At 40.8% G+C, this 22486-nt stretch overlaps 1 protein-coding gene across 3 annotated transcripts in view; it reads right to left on the minus strand.

Moving 5' to 3' along the window:
* Positions 1-22486, minus strand: part of LOC137094997 (MAP/microtubule affinity-regulating kinase 4-like) — a 79636-nt gene that overhangs the window by 29570 nt on the left and 27580 nt on the right. For all 3 annotated transcript variants that reach the window (XR_010908751.1, XM_067461120.1, XM_067461121.1), the window contains exons 2-7: positions 15030-15329; positions 11383-11436; positions 10209-10257; positions 8776-8841; positions 5194-5264; positions 4839-4895 (exon numbers count right to left, since the gene is read on the minus strand). Coding sequence is in view for 2 of the 3 variants with exons in the window: in XM_067461120.1 (XP_067317221.1) it covers positions 4839-4895; positions 5194-5264; positions 8776-8841; positions 10209-10257; positions 11383-11436; positions 15030-15329 (597 nt within the window). In the remaining variant the exon portion in view is untranslated. The remainder of the gene's footprint in view (positions 1-4838; positions 4896-5193; positions 5265-8775; positions 8842-10208; positions 10258-11382; positions 11437-15029; positions 15330-22486) is intronic.

The following is a 22486-nucleotide window of genomic DNA, read 5'->3' on the forward strand; positions in this document are numbered from 1 at the left end:
GCAGCGATACAAAAGGTTTAAGGTTTTGCAGCGATGCAAAGGTTTTAATGTTTTGCAGCGAGATAAAAAGTATAATCTTTTGCAACAATGCAAAGGTTTTAATGTTTTGCAGCATTAAAAAGTATAATGTTTTGCAACAATGCAAAGGTTTTAATGTTTTGCAGCATTAAAAAATATAATGTTTTGCAACAATGCAAAGGTTTTAATGTTTCGCAGCAATACAAAAAGTATGTTTTGCAACAATGCAAAGATTTTAACATTTTGCAGTGATACAAAAAGTATGTTTTGCAACAATGCAAAGGTTTTAGTGTTTTGCAGCGATACAAAAAGGATGTTTTGCAACAATGCAAAGGTTTTAATGTTTTGCAGAGATACAAAAATTATGTTTTGCAACAATGCAAAGATTTTTAATGTTTTGCAGTGATGCAAAAGTTTTAATGTTTTGCAGCAATGCAAAGCTTTAATGCTTTGCAGAGAGACAAAAAGTATAATATTTTGCAACAATGCAAAGGTTTTAATGTTTTGTAGCGATACAAAAAGTATAATGTTTTGCAACAATGCAAAGGTTTTAATGTTTTGTAGTGATACAAAAAGTATAATGTTTTGCAACAATGCAAAGGTTTTAATGTTTTGTAGCGATACAAAAAGTATAATGTTTTGCAACAATGCAAAGGTTTTAATGTTTTGTAGTGATACAAAAAGTATAATGTTTTGCAACAATGCAAAGGTTTTAATGTTTTGTAGTGATACAAAAAGTATAATGTTTTGCAACAATGCAAAGGTTTTAATGTTTTGCAGCGATACAAAGGTTTTAATATTTTGCAGTGATACAAAAAGTATGTTTTGCAACAATGCAAAGATTTTAATGTTTTACAGCAATACAAAAGTATGTTTTGCAACAATGCAAAGGTTTGAATATTTTGCAGCGATGCAAAGGTTTTAATGTTTTGCAACAATGCAAAGATTTTAATGCTTTGTAGTGATGCAAAGATATTAATATTTTGCAAAATGACACCCAACCTGTCTGTAGTCAATGCGTCCTAGTGACTGAGATGTCTGTGTGTTGGGTTTGCAAATAAATAGATCCTTCTTCTCTTTCTCCTTTGGCTCATCTTAACTGCCAGTCCCCAAAAGGGACTTTTCTCGGCTCAGTCGTGATTCCATATAAGCGTGCAATGATCCTGTTTTGCAAATTGACACCCAACCCATGCCCAACGGGGATTGCTGTGTGTTGGGTTTGCAAAGCTGGGATGCCATGCTTCTAATTAAGAAAGGAAAACCTGTTGAGAGAGGATACTTCTGATGATCCACACAGGGCAGCAAGAGAAGAAACTACACAAGAATCAAGTCTTTTATATGTGTCTAAAAGGAAAAACGTCCAAACCTCATTTATACAGTAACAGTCGTATGAAACTTATATATACTATGTAACAAAATTTGAAAAAAATGTTTTGTTCCTGGTTTGAAAGTCTCATTTCCTGTTTAATTGTGCGTCCCTTACTTTGAAAGTAGTCGTTCCGCTCCAGAAATTTTGTTTTCGTGCCACAAACTCTGTTGAATGAGTTGAGACTCGATGAGCGATTCTTTGAAACACTTTTGCAAAATGTGCTGCACAACATCTTGCTCGTAAAAACAAAGTTTGGGCAGTTTAATCAACTTTCCCCATGTTTTTAATGGTTGGACCGATTAGGAAATGACATTTGTAACCCAGGAATAAAAACTGTCTTGCATTGTGTATAATAATAATAATAATAATAATAATAATAATAATAATATAATGATTATGCACCTCTCGCGTCGGTTCGAGTTGGGATACAAAAGACAGGAGATGCCTTCTCACAAAATGAAGTGTTAAGGGATAGGAAAGGGAGCAATGACTGGAAAAAGAGGACAACAACTCCCAGAATCCCCTGCCAGCAAACATCATGGAAGTTGTAGTCCAAAATAGTCACATTTCCAACTTGATGCAAGAGGTATATATGGGTAGAAAGGATGGCAACTTGCATTACCACCGTGCTAATAAAAGCTATGGGAGTTGTAGTCCAAAATAGTCACGTTTCCAACTCAATGCAAGATGTATATGGGTAGAAAGGATGGCAACTTGCATAACCACCATGCTAATTCAAAACCACCATGTAGGTCAAAATGGTCATGTTTCCAACTCAATGCAAGATGTATATGGGTAGGAAGCATGGCAACTTGCATAGCCACCATGCTAAAAAAGCAATGGGAGTTGTAGTCTAAAATAGTCACGTTTCCAACTCAATGCAAGATGTATATGGGTAGAAAGGATGGCAAGTTGCATAGCCACCATGCTAATAAAAGCGATGGGAGTTGTAGTCGAAAAAGGTCACATTTCTAACTTGATGCAAGAAGAAAGAAAGGATGGCAACTTGTATAACTGCCATGCTAATAAAAGCTATGGGAGTTGTAGTCCAAAATAGTCATATTTCCAACTCAATGCAAGATGTATATGGGTAGAAAGCATGGCAACTTGCATAGCCACCATGCTAAAAAAGCGATGGGAGTTGTAGTCCAAAAAGGTCACATTTCCAACTCAATGCAAGAAGAAAGAAAGGAAAGAAAGGATGGCAACTTGCATAACCACTATGCCAATAAAGGTGATGGGAGTTGTAGTCCAAAAAGTCACATTTCCAACTCGATGCAAGAAGAAAGAAAGGATGGCAACTTGCATTGCCACCATGCTAATAAAAGTGATGGGAGTTGTAGTCCAAAATAGTCACATTTCCAACTTGATGCAAGAGCCATATATGGGCAGAAAGGATAACAACTTGCATAACCACCATGCTAATAAAAGTAATGGGAGTTGTAGTCCAAAAAGGTCACAGTTCCAATCGGATGAAAGAAGAAAGAAAAGGATTGCAACTTGTATAAACACCATGCTAATAAAAGCAATGGGAGTTGTAATCCAAAATAGTCACATTTCCAACTCAATGCAAGATGTATATGGGTAGAAAGGATGGCAAGTTGCATTGCCACCGTGCTAATAAAAACGATGGGAGTGGTAGTCCAAAATAGTCACATTTCCAACTCAATGCAAGATGTATATGGGTAGAAAGGATGGCAACTTGCATTGCCGCCATGCTAATAAAAGCGATGGGAGTTGTAGTCCAAAATAGTCACATTTCCAACTCAATGCAAGATGTATATGGGTAGAATGGATGGCAAGTTGCATAAATACCATGCTAATAAAAGCGATGGGAGTTGTAGTCCAAAATAGTCAAATTTCCAACTCAATGCAAGATGCATATGGGTAGAAAGGATGGCAACTTGCATTGCCACCATGCTAATAAAAGCGATGGGAGTTGTAGTCCAAAATAGTCACATTTCCAATTCCTGTAAAGGACAGGTCTTGCTAAGAATAATGGATTATTATTATTATTATTATTATTATTATTATTATTATTATTATTATGCTTATTTGAACCCCACTTTTTCTCACCAGAAAAGAGACTCAAATGTGAAATAGAAGCATTCTGCAATATTCAAAATTATATAATTATAATAACGATTTATTCGGGGTAGGGAAAACTAGGGGTGTCATTGACATTACAGGATTAATGACTCACTTAGAATCCTAGAATCCTAGAGTTGGAAGAGACCTCATGGGCCATCCAGTCCAACCCCATTCTGCCATGAAGCAGGAATATTGCATTCAAATCACCCCTGACAGATGGCCATCCAGCCTCTGTTTAAAAGCTTCCAAAGAAGGAGCCTCCACCACACTCCGGGGCAGAGAGTTCCACTGGTGAACAGCTCTCACAGTTGAGAAGTTCTTCCTCAAGTTCAGATGGAATCTCCTTCCTTGTAGTTTGAAGCTATTGTTCCATTGCGTCCTAGTCTCCAGGACATCAGAAAACAAGCTTGCTCCCTCCTCCTCCCTGTGACTTCCTCTCATATATTTCTACATGGCTATCATCATATCTCCTCTCAGCCTTCTCTTCTTCAGGCTAAAAATGCCCAGCTCTTTCAGCCGCTCCTCATAGGGCTTGTTCTCCAGACCCTTGATCATTTGAGTCACCCTCCTCTGGACACATTCCAGCTTGTCAATATCTCTCTTCAATTGTGGTGCACAGAATTGGACACAATACTCCAGGTGTGGTCTAACCAAGGCAGAATAGCGCATGGGGAGCATGACTTCCCTGGATCTAGACACTAGACTCCTATTGATGCAGGCCAAAATCCCATTGGCTTTTTTGCCGGCACATGACATTGTTGACTCACGTTTAGCTTGCACTGCCATGGCTCAATACTATGGGATGCTGAGATTTGTAGTTTGGTGAGGCACCAGAGAAGACCGCAGCCCCTTGTCAAACTACAACTCCCAATGATTCCACAGTGTTGAGCAATTAAAAGGCGGTCAAGTTGCATTCACTCCACTGTGTAGATGCGCCTTGAGTTCAAAGCTGCAACAGCCATTTGTAATGCGATAATGCTGCAAAATGTGCACCAGAGCCGGGAATCGAACCCAAGGCTGAAGTTTCAATGCTTGTGCAGCACGAAATAATTCTGTTCCTGGCTTCACAGTCTCCTTTCCTGCTTAATTGTGCGGTCCTTACTTTGAAAGTAGTTGTGCTTCATTTTTGTAGCACAAACTACGTTGAATTGGTTGAGACTCCAGGAGATATTTATTGGAAAACTATTGCAAAATGTGCTGTACGATGTTCCTCCCGTAAAAAAACCCAAAGTTTTGGAAGTTTGACAAAGTTTTCCCATGTTTTTAGGAGAAGACCAATTAGGAAATGGCATGGATAACCCAGGAACAATAGTGTTATCGTAAGGAAATGAGGAAAGCCACCTAACGGGCGCGTTATTACCTTGAGATCCCTATGGACGATGTTCTTTTGGTGACAATAGTGCACAGCGGAGACAATCTAGAAAGGGAAAGCATGGAGTTAATGCACATGTGCAGAGCTCCCCATGCGCCGCTCCTTCCTGCCGAGAAGTGACGTCTTTCCCACCCTTTTAAAGAGAACGACGATCAATATTTCGGCCCCGAAGCCGGAATGGAGGAATCGATAGCCAGCCATGTGAGCGGCCCGCACGGCCTCCATGACAAAGCCTATCCAACTCGTATGGCTCCCTTGCAAAGCCCAGACCGCATTGCAATGCGTTTGGGGTCTGGGAAGAGAACGAAACCCCAAACGCAGTATATATTCCATGCTTCCCTACCTGTCTGAACTTGGCCCGGGCTTCTTTCTCCTTCATCCGGCCGTGAGAGACTAAGTAATCGAAGACTTCGCCTGCAAAATAAAAGGGGAAAGGGGAGCATTCGGTAAGGGTTTGCAGCCTAAGGAAAAGCGTTCAATGCATTTCCATCCCAATGAATATCGTGGATGGACATTAAATGGGATGTCACCCAAACCCCATATTTCCATGCAAGCAAGGAAAGGGGCATTTAGGGTTGCAAAGTGGTCCCCTTCCATAAGGAATGTCCCATATTGTCCTCTATGGACATTAAATAGGATGCCCCTTGTATATTTCCATGCAAGCAAGGCAAGGGGCATTTAGGATTGCCAGGTATCCCTTTTCTTTAAGGAATATCCCACATGGACATTAAATGTGATGTCCCCCAAACTTCTTATTTCCATGAAAGGGTCCCATATTGTCCTGTATGGACATTAAACTGGATGTATCCAAATCCCATATTATCATTCCAGCAAGGAAAGGGTCGTTTAGGGTTGACAGATGGTCTCATATTGTTCTGTATGGATATTAAATAGGATGTGTCCAAACCCCATATTTCCATGAAAGCAAGGAAATATGAGATTTGGGTTGCCGAGTGTCCCTTTTCCTAAGGAATATTCTATATGGACATTAAATAGATGTCCCCCCCCCCATTCCCATATTTCAATTCAAGCAAGGAAAGAGTGGCCCTTTTCATATGGATTTCCCCCTATTTAAAAGCTTGTCCCTCAAAGCCCATATTAACATGAAAGCAAGGATAGGGACGTTTAGGATTGCCCTTTTTGTATGGAATATCCTGTATGGACATTATATAGGATGTCCCCCAAAGCCCATATTTCCTTGAAAGCAAGGATAGGGGCATTCAAGCAAAGAGTGGCCCTTTCCATAAGGAATGTTTCATATTGCCCTGTATGGACATTAAAGAGGATGTGCCTAAAACCCATATTTCCATGCAAGCAAGGAAAGGGGCATTTAGGGTTGCCACATGGTCCCCTTCCATAAGGAATGCCCCATATTGTCCTCTATGGACATTAAATAGGATGTCCTCTAAACCCCATATTTCCATGCAAGCAAGGAAAGGGACATTTAGGGTTGCCAGGTGGTCCCCTTCCATAAGGAATGTCCCATATTGTCCCCGATGGACATTAAGTAGGATGTCTTCCAAATACTGTATTTCCATGCAAGCAAGGAAAATGACTTTTGGGGTTCCCAGGTGGTCTCCTTCCATAAGGAATGTCCCATATTGTCCTCTATGGGCATTAAATGGGATGTCCCCCAAACCCCATATTTCCATGCAAGCAAGGCAAGGGGCATTTAGGGTTGCCACATGGTCCCCTTCCATTCTATATTGTCCTCTATGGGCATTAAATGGGATGTCCTCCAAACCCTATATTTCCATGCAAGCAAGGAAGGAAAGGGCATTTAGGGTTGCCACATGGTCCCCTTCCATTCTATATTGTCCTCCATGGACATTAAATGGAATGTTCTACAAACCCCATATTTCCATGCAAGCAAGGCAAGGGGCATTTAGGGTTGCCAAGTGGTCTCCTTCCATTCTATATTGTCCTCTATGGGCATTAAATGGGATGTCCTCCAAACACCATATTTCCATGCAAGCAAGCCAAGGGGCATTTAGGGTTACCAGGTGGTCCCTTTCCATAAGGAATGTCCCATATTGTCCTGCATTGACGTTAAATAGGATGTCCTCCAAATCCCATATTTCCATGCAAGCAAAGAAAAGGACTTTTAGGGTCACCAGATGACCCATTTCATAAGGAATGTCCCATATTGTCCTGCATGGACATTAAATGGGATGTCCTCCACACCCCATATTTCCATGCAAGTGGGAAGGAAATGGCGTTCCATGGAGTCATGCTGGCCACATTACGTAGGAGGTGACTTAGGACAACGCCGGCTCTTTGGCTTAGAAATGGAGATGAGCACCACCGCCCAGAGTCGGACATGATTGGATTTAATGTCAGGGGAAACCCTTTACCTTTACTATGGTCCACATTTCATTAATGACACATTGTTGTTGTTGTTATACACCCCGCTTTATCTCCCCAAAGGGGCCTCAAAGCGGCTTAACATAAAAGTATTCGCATACAATTCAAATGTTAATCAAATGTGGACCATAGGAGCTGCATAATTATAATAATAGTAATAATAATACTCATCATCATCATATAATGATAATAATGATGATGATGATGATGACAACAATCACCATCATATAATGTTAATAATGATGATGACGACAACAACCATCATCATCATCATCTAATGATAATAATAATGATGATGACGACAACAACCACCATCATCATCTAATGATAATAATGATAATGATGATGATGACGACAACTATCATCATCATGATCATCATCACCTTTTAATGATAATAATAATGAAGATGATGACGACGACAACCATCATCATCATCATCTAATGATAATAATGATAATGATGATGATGACGACAACCATCATCATCATGATCATCATCTAATGATAATAATGATGTTGACGACCACAACAACAACCATCATCATCATGATCATCATCATATAATGATAATAATAATGAAGATGATGACGACTATAACCATCATCATCACCATCATCATAAAATGATAATAATGATGATGACGACGACAACCATCATCATCATCATCATCATCAATGATAATAATAATGATGATGATGATGACAACGATCATTTAACAATTATCATCATCATATAATGATAATAAGAATGATGATGATGATGACAACTATCATCATCATCATATGATAATAATAATAATGATGTTGACGACGACAACCACCATCATCATCATCATCATCATCATCATCATCATCATATAATGATAATAATAATTATGGTGACGACAACAACCATCATCATCATCATCATATAATGATAATAATAATGATGATGATGACAACCATCATCATCATATCATGATAATAATAATGATGATGACGACAACAACCATCATCATCATCTAATGATAATAATGATGATGATGATGTTGACTACAACCATCATTTAACAATGATCGTCATCATATAATGATAATAATGATGACAACGACAACAACCACCACCATCATCATCATAATCAGCTAATGATAATGATGATGACGACGACAACCATCATCATCATCATATAATAATAATAATGATGATGACGATGACAACCACCATCATCATTACCATATAATGATAATAATGATGATGATGACGACGACAACAACAACCATCATCATCATCATCATCATCATCATCATATAATGATAATAATGATGATGTTGATGATGACAACAACCATCATCATCATCATCATCATATAATGATAATAATAATGATGATGACAATGACAACGACAACATTTATGACCCGCCTCTCCTTGTGGCTCGATCTTGGGGAAGCACTACAACTCCCGGGACTTGTTGTACTATAATTTCCAAGGAGTGGAAGCGATGGGAGACATAGCACCATCCAAAGCAATATGGCACAAAATGATGGCAAAGGCCAGTATAGGATGGGGATCGCGTGGCACTTACCAGCGCTGGCGTATTCCATCACTAAGTAGAGTGTCTTTTCCGTCTCTATGACTTCGAAAAGTTTCACTGAAAGGGAGAGATGTTGTTGAGATGATATATTCAAACCCTGGACCACACAAAAACCACAATCGACATCAACTTGCCCAGATGGCATGCATTGCACCGTTGGCAAAAGCTTACACCTCATTAAGTGACTTTTCTTGGTCCTTTAGGGTGATGGAAATCTTTGGTATGACAACTCCCATCATCCACTACCCTACAGCTGCATGCATTAGACCAGAGCAAATTATATCACAACGACAATAACCAGAATTGGTGCAAGTATACCCTTTATTCCTAAATCTGGTGCCTTTCAGGTGTATGGAATACAAATCCCATCATCCACTAAACTAATTCTGCATTCATTGGATGACAGTATCGAATACAAACCCCATCATCCACCAACCTAATTCTGCATTAACTGGATGACAGTATAGAATACAAATCACATCATCCACCAACTTAATTCTGCATTCACTGGACGACAGTATAGAATACAAATCCCATTATCCACCAACTTAATTCTTCATCCACTGGGTGACAGGATGGAATACAAATCCCATCATCCACCAACCTAATTCTGCATTCACTGGACGACAGTATGGAATACAAATCCCATCATCCACCAACTTAATTCTGCATTCACTGGACAACAGTATGGAATACAACTCCCACCATCCACCAACCTAATATTGCATTCATTGGGCCACAGTATGGAATACAACTCTCATCATCCACCAACCTAATTCTGCATTCACTGGATGACAGTATGGAATACAACTCCCATCACTCACCAACCTAATTCTAAACTGATTGGACTAGAGTAAATTATATCACAACGACAATAACCAGAATTGGTGAAAATATACACTTTATTCCTAAATCTGGTGCCTTTCAGGTATATGGAATACAAATCCCATCATCCACTAAACTAATTCTGCATTCACTGGATGACAGTGTGGAATACAAATCCCATCATCCACCAACCTAATACTACATCCACTGGACAACCGTATGGAATACAACTCCCATCATCCACCAACCTAATACTGCATTCATTGGGCCACAGTATGGAATACAACTCCCATCATCTACCAACTTAATTCTACACTCATTTGACTACAGTAAATTATATCACGGTGACAATAACCAGAATTTCTCATTAGTGTAAATATACACTTCTTTCTCAAATCCGGTCCCTTTCCAGGTGCATGGACTACAACTCCCATCATCCACCAGCCCAAAGCTACATTCGTCAGAACACAGAATACTATACTGCAATGGATTTGTGAGTTTTGGGTGTTCTCCGGAGTGTTTCGTTGGTGCAATTACAGCTTTTGTCACCCTTCGAGATGATTTTCACAACAACTCCCATCATCCACGAGCCAACTTACCAATATTGGGGTGGTTGAGGCCCTTCATGATCCTGACTTCGCGGAAAAGCTGCAAATAAAGCAAGATGTAAGCCTACAATTAGCCACTGAAGGGGAGATGGGGCAGCCAAACAAACCAACCATTCCTTCATTAATTCTCCACCCCCTTAAGTTCGTTTGCTGGTAATTAGCAAAAATGCCATGGCAACCAACAAAAAGTCTGGGAATTGCTAATTAAGGACAGGCATAGCTTCCTTAGTTAAATTAGCCTCACGCAACATATATAGGCAGATACACAGAGGCTATTTAACATTCCAGCTTTTTCATGAGGGTATTCTGGCCATCAGGGGAGCTGTCACTTCACCGTCCATTTGTGACGCTGGTGAAGTACTTCCTCATTCTTTGCATGCTTGCTGGAGATTTTTATGGCCTCGTAAATTAGTTAAATTAGCCCTACGCAACATATATAGCCAGATACACAGAGGCTATTTAACATTCCAGCTTTTTCATCAGGGTATTCTGGCCACCGGGAGAGCTGTCACTTCACGGTCAATTTGTGACGCTGATGAAGTACTTCCTCATTCTTTGCATGCTTCCTGGAGATTTTTATGGCGTCGTAAATTAGTTAAATTAGCCCCACGCAAGATATATAGGCAGATACACAGAGGCTATTTAGCATTCCAGCTTTTTCATGAGGGTATTCTGGCCACCAGGGGGAGCTGTCACTTCACTGTCCATTTGTGACGCTGATGAAATACTTCCTCGTTCTTTGCATGCTTGCTGGAGATTTTTATGGCGTCGTAAATTAGTTAAATTAGCCTCATGCAACATATATAGAGAGATACACAGAGGCTATTTAACATTCCAGCTTTTTCATGAGGGTATTCTGGCCACCAGGGGAGCTGTCGCTTCACCGTCCATTTGTGATGCTGATGAAGTACTTCCTCATTCTTTGCATGCTTGCTGGAGATTTTTATGGTGTCGTAAATTAGTTAAATTAGCCTCCCTAAACTTCCTACTTGACAGATGCAACTGTCTTTCGGGCTACAAAGGTCAACAGCAAGCTTCACAAATTGGTCGGAAGCTCACTCCAACCGGACTGGTTTCAAACTCATGACCTTTCGGTCAGTAGTAATCCTAATGCAGCTGACTCCCAGCTAGCTGAGCCACAGTCCCAGTTTCACCAGTTTCTCACCTTTTGGAGGCTTGTTGGGTTCAGCTGGGTTTTGTCGATTATTTTGATCGCCACCTAGAGAAAGTAAACAGTTCTGGAAAGTTATGAACTATACATCTTAGTGTGCGTAATAATAATAATAATAATAATAATAATAATAATAATAATAGCAACAATGTCCTAAACTTACTCCTGTATCTACTCCTGTATCATCGTCAGGGAGGGTGCCTCCAGACAACAACAGCCAGGCGACCTCTATGCAGAGATACCCTCACTGATTGACTTTGCAGCTCCATGGCTATTCTATGCTACTCAAGCTTGCTCGTTGCAACATTCATACTCGCTTCCAACAGAGAAGAGTTCTTCCCCCTTCCTGGGGCATTATTCCACAGGGATATATACACTCCACTTGATTCACTACCTCTATGCAGAGATACCCTCGCTGATTGACTTTGCAGCTCCATGGCTATTCTATGCTACTCAAGCTTGCTAATTGCAACATGCACACTTGCTTTACACAGACAAGGGTTCTTTCTCTGCCTTGGACATTATTCCACAGGGACATATATTCTCCACTTGATTCACTACTTCTATACAGAGACTCTCACTGATTGACTTTGCAGTTCCATGGCTATGCTATGCTCCTCAAGCTTGATCGTTGCAACATTCGCACTGGCTCCCAACAGAGAAGAGTTCTTCCGCCTTCCTGGGGCATTATTCAACAGGGATATATACTCTCCACTTGATTCACTACCTCTATGCAGAGATACCCTCACTGATTGACTTTGCAGTTCCATGGCTATGCTATGCTCCTCAAGCTTGATCGTTGCAACATTCGCACTGGCTCCCAACAGAGAAGAGTTCTTCCGCCTTCCTGGGGCATTATTCAACAGGGATATATACTCTCCACTTGATTCACTACCTCTATGCAGAGATACCCTCACTGACTGACTTTGCAGCTCCATGGCTATTCCGCTACTCAAGCTTGCTCGTTACAACATTCACCCTGGCTTCCAACAGAGAAGCGTTCTTCCTCCTTCCTGGGGCATTATTCCACAGGGATATATACTCTCCACTTAATTCACTACCTCTATGCGGAGATACCCTCACTGATTGACTTTGCAGCTCCATGGCTATTCAATGCTACTCAAGCTTGCTCATTGCAACATTCATACTCGCTTCCAACAGAGAAGAGTTCTCCCTTCCTGGGGCATTATTCCACAGGGATATATACTCTCCACTTGATTCACTACTTCTATACAGAGATACCCTCACTGATTGACTTTGCAGCTCCATGGCTATTCTATGCTACTCAAGCTTGCTCACTGCAACATTCACCCTGGCTTCCAACAGAGAAGAGTTCTTCCCCCTTCCTGGGGCATTATTCCACAGACATATATATACACTCCACTTCCTTCACTGCAAACAGAACCTCTGAAGATTCCATTAGCCACAGATGCAGGCCAAACGTCAGGAGAGAATGCTTTTGGGAAATGGCCAGCCACTCCAAAAAACGCACAACTTAATAACACTCAAGCTTGTTAATTGCAACATTCACACTTGCTTCAAACAGGCATGGGTTCTTTCTCCCACCCTGGGCATTATTCCTCAGGTATATAAACACTCCACTTGCTTCACTATTTGTATGCAGATACCCTCACTGATTTGACTTGGCAGCTTCATGGTTACTCCTACTATTCATGCTCGCTAATTGCAACATCCACACTTCATTCACACAGACAAGGTTTCTTTCTCCCACTCTGGATGTTATTCCACAGGTGTATATAAACACTACACTTGCTTCACTACTTGTATGCAGATACCCTCACTGGTTGACTTTGCCGCTTCAGGGCTACTTCATGGCTACTCAATGCTAATCAGGCTAGCTAACTGCAACATTCACACTTGCTTCAAACAGACAAAGGATATATACACTCCACATGCTTCACTCCTTCTATGCAAATACCCTCACTGGTTGACTTTGCAGCTTCATGGCTACTAATAATATTCATGCTTGCTAATTGCAACATCCACACTTGCGTAACACAGACAAGGTTTCTTTCTCCCACTCTGGATGTTATTCCACAGGGATATATATACACTCAACATGCTTCACTCCTTCTATGCAGATACCTTCACTGATTGACTTTGCAGCTTCATAGCTACTTAGTGCTAATCAGGCTAGCTAACTGCAACATTTGCACTTGCTTCAAACAGACAAGAGTGCTTCCTCCCACCCTGGACATAATTCCACAGGGATATATACACTCTACATGCTTCGCTCCTTCTATGCAAATACCCTCACTGACTGACTTAGCAGCTGCAAGGCTACTCAATTATTTCATATATAAGTGTGTGTGTATATACACACACACACACTAGTCGTCCCCTGCCACACGTTGCTGTGGCCCAGTGTGTATATATGTGTTTTGTGTGTGTATATATTTGTGTATATGTGTATATATGTGTGTTTGTGTGCATATATGTGTGTGTGTGTATGTATCTATATACAAGTATATATATTTGTGTATTTCTGTGTTTATATGTGTATATGTATATTGTGTATATGTGTGTGCTTGTGTAGATGAATATATGTGTGTATATGTGTGTATGTATGTGTATATGTATATGTGTGTAGGTGTATATGCATGTATATTGTGTGTAGGTGTTTATGTATGTATATATGTGTATATTTGTGTGTCACCTATGTGTATATATATGTCTGTGTGTGTCTCTATTTATGTGTACATGTGCATGTGTATATGAATGTATGTGTATATGTATATATGGTTTATTTTGGGGAGTTTTAAAGTCCGTTCTGCTGGTTTTTTGTGTGTTTTTAGGGGTGATGGACACTTGTTGGACTATTAGGTGTATTGTGTCCAAATTCCATCTCAATCCATCCAGTGATTTCTGAGTTATGTTTCTCCCACAAACTAACATTACATTTTATGTGTGTATGTATATATATGTGTGTGTATATATATATGTTTGTATATATGTGTGTGTGTATTCCACTTGCCTCGCTCCCAAGAGATGCTCTGAAGATGCCATGAGTCACAGATGCTGGCAAAACGTCAGGAGAGAATGCTACTGGGATATAGCCAGACAGCCCAGAACACTCACAGCAACTCACATATTGAAGTTTCCCCCTGGTTTCTGAGTTATGTTTCTCCCACAAACTAACATTACATTTTATGTGTGTACGTATATATATGTGTGTGTGTGTATATATATATATATGTTTGTATATATATGTGTGTGTGTGTATTCCATTTGCCTCGCTCCCAAGATGCAGGCAAAACGTCAAGAGAGAATGCTACTGGGATATAGCCAGACAGCCCAGAACACTCACAGCAACTCACATATTGAAGTGTCCCCCTGGTTTCTGAGTTATGTTTCTCCCACAAACTAACATTACATTTTATGTGTGTACGTATATATATGTGTGTGTGTGTGTGTATTCCATTTGCCTCGCTCCCAAGAGATGCTCTGAAGATGCCATGAGCCACAGATGCAGGCAAAACGTCAGGAGAGAATGCTACTGGGATATAGCCAGACAGCCCAGAACACTCACAGCAACCCAATAATAATGACATGTCCCCCTGCCCACCACTTTGACATGTCCCCCTGCCCACCATGTCCCCCTGCCCACCCCCGGTGCTGACCTCTCTGCCGGTGAGGATGTGCCTGGCCAGCTTGACTTTGGCGAAGTTGCCCTTCCCGATGGTCTTGAGCAGGCGGTAGTTCCCGATGTGCGGCTGCTCGTCGGCGCAGGAGGCGATGGAGTTGCGGCAGCGGGCACCCAGTGAGCGGCTGGACCAGGACGAGGAGGAGCCCTTCTCTGAGCGGCTGCCGGACAGTGCCGGGCCCGAGGAGGGCGGCTGTGGGGACAGTGGCGGGGGTGGCGGAGGGGTAGCCGGGAGCGGAGCCGCGTCCAGCGTCACCACCGGACAGCGCGGGTGCGCCTGTGCGGGGGAAAAGCAAGACCAGTTAGAAGGAAGCATGAGCAAAACCAAAACAGTTCTGGTCCTGGTTCCAATGAATACACAATATGTCCAAATGTGAACACTGGTGGAGTTTAGGGGAAATAGACCTTGACCTTTGGGAGTTGTAGTTGCTGGGATCTATAGTTCCCCTACAATCAAAGAGCATTCTGAAGCCCACCAACGATGGACTTGAACCAAACATGGCACACAGAACTCCCATGACAACTAGAAAATACTGGAAGGGTTTGGTGGGCACTGACCTTAAGTTTGGGAGTTGTAGTTCACCTATATCCAGAGAGCAGTGTGGACTCAAACAATGATAGATTTGACCCAAACTTGGCATGAATATTCAATATGCCCAAATATGAACACTGGTGCAGTTTGAGGAAAATAGACCTTGACCTTTGGAAGTAGTTGCTGGGATTTAAAGTTCACCTACAATCAAAGAGCATTCTGAACCCCACCAATGATGGAATTGAATCAAACTTGGCACACTGAACTCCCACCACCATCAGAAAATGCTAAAAGGGTTTGGTGGGTATGGACCTTGAGTTTGGGAGTTGTAGTTCACCTACATCCAGAGATCACTGTGGACTCAAACAATGATGGATCTGGGACAAACGTGGCATGAATTCTCAATATGCCCAAATGTAAACACTGATATAGTTTGCAGAAATAGACCTTGACCTTTAGGAGTTGTAGTTGCTGGGATTTATAGTTCATCTACAATCAAAGAGCACTCTGAACTCCACCAGCGATGGAATTGAACCAAACTTGGCACACAGAACTCCCCTGACCAACAGAAAATACTGGAAGGGTTTGGTGGGCATTGACCTTGAGTTTGGGAGTTGTAGTTCACCTACATCCAGGGAGCACTATTATTGCATCTAACAACGACGGATCTGGACCAAACTTGGCATAAATACTCAGTATGCCCAAATGTGAACACTGGTGGAGTTTGGGGAAAATAGACCTTGATCTTTGGAAGTTGTAGTTGCTGTGATTTATAGTTCACCTACAATCAAAGAGCACTCTGAACTCCACCAACGATGGAATTGAACCAAACTTGGCACACAGAACTCCCACGAAAATCAAAAAATACTGGAAGGGTCTGGTGGGCATTGACCTTGAGTTTGGGAGTTGCAGTTCACCTACATCCAGAGAGCACTGTGGACTCAAACAATGATGGATCTGGACCAAACTTGACATGAATATTCAGTATTCCTGGATCCCATAACCTTGAGCCAAGTGATGTCTGAACTGCATTAATTCTGAGATGTAGATGCACCCTAAGCCTGGCTCCTTTGGAATCAATCTGAAGCGCAAAAGGGAGGGGAAAAGAGTAGGCTGGGCATGAAAACCAACCTGAAAGTCCACTTGGTTCTATGATAGGTTGGGCCTCCCTGATGCAAATCCCTTGGAATTTGGGGAATCTTTGCATCTGCAGAACGGGATAGCTTGGCGACAGGGCCCCTAAGTCACAACAGGAAATGTACCTATTTCAAATACAACTTAATACATATGTACACTGAAATGTGTCACTATCATGTAGACAATAGGGAAGGATTAGGAGATTTCAGGTGCTTTTCAATCCATCAAATAATCCATAAGCAGAAAAATGGGACCAAAGTCAGAAACAATAAAAAGTATCTTGTGGGTTTTTTCGGGCTATATGGCCATGTTCTAGAGGCATTTCTCCTGACGTTTCGCCTGCATCTATGGCAAGCATCCTCAGAGGTTGAGAAGGTCTGTTGGAAGTGTGGGTTTATATATCTGTGGAATGGCTGGGGTGGGGCAAGGAGCTCTTCCCTGCTGCAGTTAGGTGTGAATGTTTAGCTAATCACCTTCATTAGCAGCTGTGGACAAGTCTACATAGGGACCACCAAACGCAGCGCCCAGACACGCATCAAGGAACATGAAAGGCACTGCAGACTCCTTCAACCAGAGAAGTCAGCCATAGCAGAGCACCTGAGGAACCAGCCTGGACACAGCATATTATTTGAAAACACAGAAATGCTGGACCACACCAACAACCACCATGTCAGACGACACAGAGAAGCCATTGAAATCCACAAGCATGTGGACAATTTCAACAGAAAGGAAGAGACCATGAAAATGAACAAAATCTGGCTACCAGTATTAAAGAACTCTAAAATTATAACAGCTAAACAACAGAGAGGAAGAAACCAGGCACAGATTAACACCTCCCAGCAACAGATTTTCCCAGGTTCAAGCAGGCCTTCAAATGCTAATGAAGGTGATTAGCTAAACATTCACACCTAACTGCAGCAGGGAAGAGCTCCTTGCCCCACCCCAGCCATTCCACAGATATATAAACCCACACTTCCAACAGACCTTCTCAACCTCTGAGGATGCTTGCCATAGATGCAGGCGAAACGTCAGGAGAAATGCCTCTAGAACATGGCCATATAGCCCGAAAAAACCCACAAGAACTGAGTGATTCCGGCCATGAAAGCCTTCGACAATACAATAAAAAGTATTATTATTATTATTATTATTATTATTATTATTATTACTATTATTATTATTATTTAGTAGTATAGTAGTAGTAGTAGTAGTAGTAGTATGCCATGGTTGTAGTAATAATAGTAATAATAATAATAATAATAATAATAATACATTTTATTGTTTCTGGCTTTGGTCCCATTTTTCTACTTATGAATTATTTGATGGATTGGGCAGATGGATTGTATTAGTATTAGTAATATTACTACTACTAGAACTACTGTGGCATATTATTATTATTACTATTATTTAGTAGTAGTAGTAGTAGTAGTAGTAATAGTAGTATGCCATGGTTGTAATAATAGTAATATGCCATGGTAGTTCTAGTAGTAGTAACATTACTAATACTAATAATAATATGACAGTAGTAGTCATATGTGATGGTAGTAGTAGTAGTAGTAGTAATTTAATACTAGTAGTAGTATGCCATGGTTGTAATAGTAATGATGATAATGATAACAATTACTATTACTATTTAATAGTAGTAATAGTATTAGTAGTATTCCATTGTAGTAGTAGTAGTAATAATAATAATAATTTAATACTGGTAGTAGTATGCCATTACTGTAATAGTAATGATGATAACAATTACTATTACTATTTAATAGTAGTAATAGTATTAGTAGTATGCCATTGTAGTAGTAGTAGTAGTAGTAATAATAATAATAATACTGTAATACTACTAGCTATATGCCATGGTTGTAACAGTAATGATGATGATAACAATTACTATTACTATGTAATAGTAGTAATAGTATTAGTAGTATGCCACTGTAGTAGTAGTAGTAATTTAATACTACTAGCAGTTTGCCATGGTTGTAATAGTAATGATGACAACAATTTCTATTATTATTTAATAGTAGTAATAATAGTATTAGTAGTATGCCATTGTAGTAGTAGTAGTAGTAATAAATAATAATAATAATAATAATAATAATAATAATTTAACACTGGTAGTAGTATGTCATGGTTGTAATAGTAATGATGATGACAACAATTACTATTATTATTTAATAGTAGTAATAATAGTAGTAGTAGTATGCCATTGTAGTAGTAGTAGTAGTAGTAATAATAATAATAATAATAATAATGTAATACTACTAGTAGTATGTCATGGTTGTAATAGTAATGATGATGATAACAATTACTTATTATTATTATTATTATTATTATTATTATTATTATTATTATTAAAGCCCTGGCTGCTCCTGTTCCAACTCAGAAATGCGCAATGCTTCCCTGGGCATTGGAGAGGCTATTGTCAATCAATCTCTGCCACAAAAGGACCTTTTTCTGCCCCATTTCTTTGCTTTGCCAAAGCCAGGAGGGGCATTTTTCTGCCTCAGAAGCCTCTTTCTCCTTGCGCAGTGAAGATTTGCAAAGGCAAAAGAATGGCCAGAGGGAACATGCATTGTGCATTGCCATTCAAGCCCCGTTTTTGGGGGATATATATGTTTCGTTCCTGGGTTATCAGTGTCATTCCCTTATTGGTTCTATCATAAAAACATAAGGAAAGTTGATGAAACTTGCAAAACTTTGTCTCTGCAGGAGGAACTCTGTGCAGCACATTTTGCAATCATTTTGCCATTGAGTCTCAACCCATTCAACCTCGTTTGTGCCACGAAAACAAAGTTTCTGGAGCAGAACAACTCCTTTCAAAGCGAGGACCGCACAATTGAACAGGAAATAACACTTTCAAACCAGGAATGGAACATTTTTCAAATTTTGAAACATAATATAATACATACAAGTTTCATATCTTTGCTGTATAAATTGCAACTCAATCCACAAATTCTGCAAATTATTTAAGTTATTGTACGACCTACAGTCAAACTGCACCAGCATGCACTGGCCATCTGTTGGGAAGGCTTTAACTGTGCCTTCCTGCCTAGCTGATGGGGGTTGGAATGAATGGCCTTTGGGGGGTCCCTTCCAACTCTAGGATTCTACATATATCTATATAGGAATGTTGATGGAGGTTGGACTAGATGACCTTTGGGGATCCCTTCCAACTCTAGGATTCTACACCTATCTATATATGAATTCTGATGGAGGTTGGACTAGATGACCTTTAGGGGTACCTTTCAACTCTGGGATTCTCTATCTATCTATCTGTGTATTTCTAGGGGTTGGACTGGATGACCTTTGGGGGATCCTTTCCAACTCCAGGATTCTATCTCTATCTCCTATATGTATTTCTTGGGGGTTGGACTGGATGCACTGGGGGCCCTTCCAACTCTAGGATTCTATATTTACCTATACATGTATTTATTGGGGGTTGGACTGAATGACCTCTCGGGTCCCTTTCAAATCAAGGATTCTGTCTCTCTCTATATATGTATTTCTGGGTTTGGACAGGATGCCCTTTGAGGGTCCCTTCTGACTCCAGGATTCTACATGGATCTATCTGTCTATCTAATCTATGTATTTCTATCTATAGCTATATATCTATGTATGTATTTCTTGGGGGTTGGACTGGATGACCTCTGGGGATCCCTTCCAACTCTATATGGATAACTATCTATCTATCTATCTATCTATCTATCTATCATCTATCGGTGGCGCAGTGGGTTAAAGCACTGAGCTGCTGAGCTTGTTGATTGAAAGGTCGCAGGTTCGATTCCGGGGAGCGGCGTAAGCTTCCGCTGTCAGCCCTAGCTTCTGCCAACCTAGCAGTTCGAAAACATGCAAATGTGAGTAGATCAATAGGTACCGCTCCGGCGGGAAGGTAACGGTGCTACATGCAGTCATGCCGGCCACATGACCTTGGAGGTGTCTACGGACAACGCTGGCTCTTCGGCTTAGAAATGGAGATGAGCACCACACCCCAGAGTCAGACATGACTGGACAATGTCAGGGGACTACCTTTACCTTTACTATCATATATCTTATCTATGCATTTCTTGGGGGTTGGACTGGATGCCCTTTGGGGGTCCCTTCCAACTCTATGAGTCTATATGGATCTATCTCTATCTATCTATCTATCTATCTATCTAATCTATGCATTTCTTGGGGGTTGGACTGGATGTCCTCTGAGGATCCCTTCCAACTCTATCTGGATATCTATCTATCTGTCTATCTATCTTACCTATGCATTTCTTGGGGGTTGGACTGGATGCCCTTTGGGGGTCCCTTCCAACTCTAGGAGTCTATATGGATCTATCTCTATCTATCTATCTATCTATCTATCTATCTATCTATCTATCTATCTATCTATGTAATCTATGTATTTCTTGGGGGTTGGACTGGATGACCTCTGGGGATCCCTTCCAAGATATGGATATCTATCAATCTATGCATTTCTTGGGGGTTGGACTGGCTGCCCTTTGGGGGTCCCTTCCAACTCTAGGAGTCTATATGGATCTGTCTATCTATATCTATCTATCTATCTATTTCTTGGGGGTTGGACTAGATGACCTCTCGGGATCCCTTTTAACTCTATATGGATATTTGTCTATCTATCTATCTATCTATCTATCTATTTAATCTATGTATTTCTTGGGGGTTGGACTGGATGCCCTTTGGGGGTCCCTTCCAACTAGGAGTCTATATGGATCTATCTGTCCACCTATCTATCCACCTATCTATCCATCCATCTATTTATCTATCCATCCAGCCAGCCAGCCAGCCTATCTATTCTATCTATCTATCCATCCATCCATCTATCTAGCCTTTCTATCCTATCCTATCCTATCCTATCCATCCATCCATCTATCTATCCATCCATTCATCCAGCCTATCTATCCTATCTATCTATCTATCTATCTATCTATCTATCTATCCATCCATCCATCCATCCATCCATCTATCTAGCCTATCTATCCTATCCTATCCTATCCTTATCTATCTATCTATCTATCTATCTATCTATCTATCCAATCTATGTATTTATTGGGGATATGGATATCTATCTATCGATCGATGTAATCTATGTATTTCTTGGGGGGTTGGACTGGATGACCTCTGGGGGATCCCTTCCAACTTTAGGATTGTCTAACTGTCTTTGGCCTTAAGAGAGTGGACAGGAGGGAGGTTCAAAGGGTGAAGATTGCTCCGGCCAAACCTTCCCTTACTTGCTTCCAAAGAGAAGAGCGCGCAAAGGACCTCCAAGGGACTCATTGTTTGCTGGACATTGGGCTCAATCGGAGGAGACGGTCAGCAGGAGGAATGACCGATAAGATGGCAACTTTTCTGCAGAAGCGGCCCTCGCTGTGCCTTTGGAAATCAGATTCGCCCTGACCCTGGGTTCAGTCCTTTGGGGACTATCGCTTTCAACTCCAACCACAATCTCTCACATGCTGAACTGGACGAGCTGTTTACGTTCTGGAACAGAGCTGCATCCGAATGATAAGCAAAGGAGGGACTTCTCCCAACCGTAAGAGCAGAATAGATTGCTCTCCTCTTATTTTGGGAGGTCTTTGAACAGATGGGCATCTTTCGGGAGTGCTTTAGCTGTGCACTCCTGCCTGGCAGAATAGAGGTCAGTCTAGATGACCTTTGGGGATCCCCTTCCAACTCTAGTGGAATTTGGACTCCATTATTTGCCTGTTTCGGGGTTGGTTTATTTACTTTAATTTACTTTATTCTCTTTTATTTATTTTATTTACTTA

Source organism: Anolis sagrei, chromosome X, assembly GCF_037176765.1.
Source record: "Anolis sagrei isolate rAnoSag1 chromosome X, rAnoSag1.mat, whole genome shotgun sequence".
NCBI classification, from domain to species: domain Eukaryota; kingdom Metazoa; phylum Chordata; class Lepidosauria; order Squamata; family Dactyloidae; genus Anolis; species Anolis sagrei.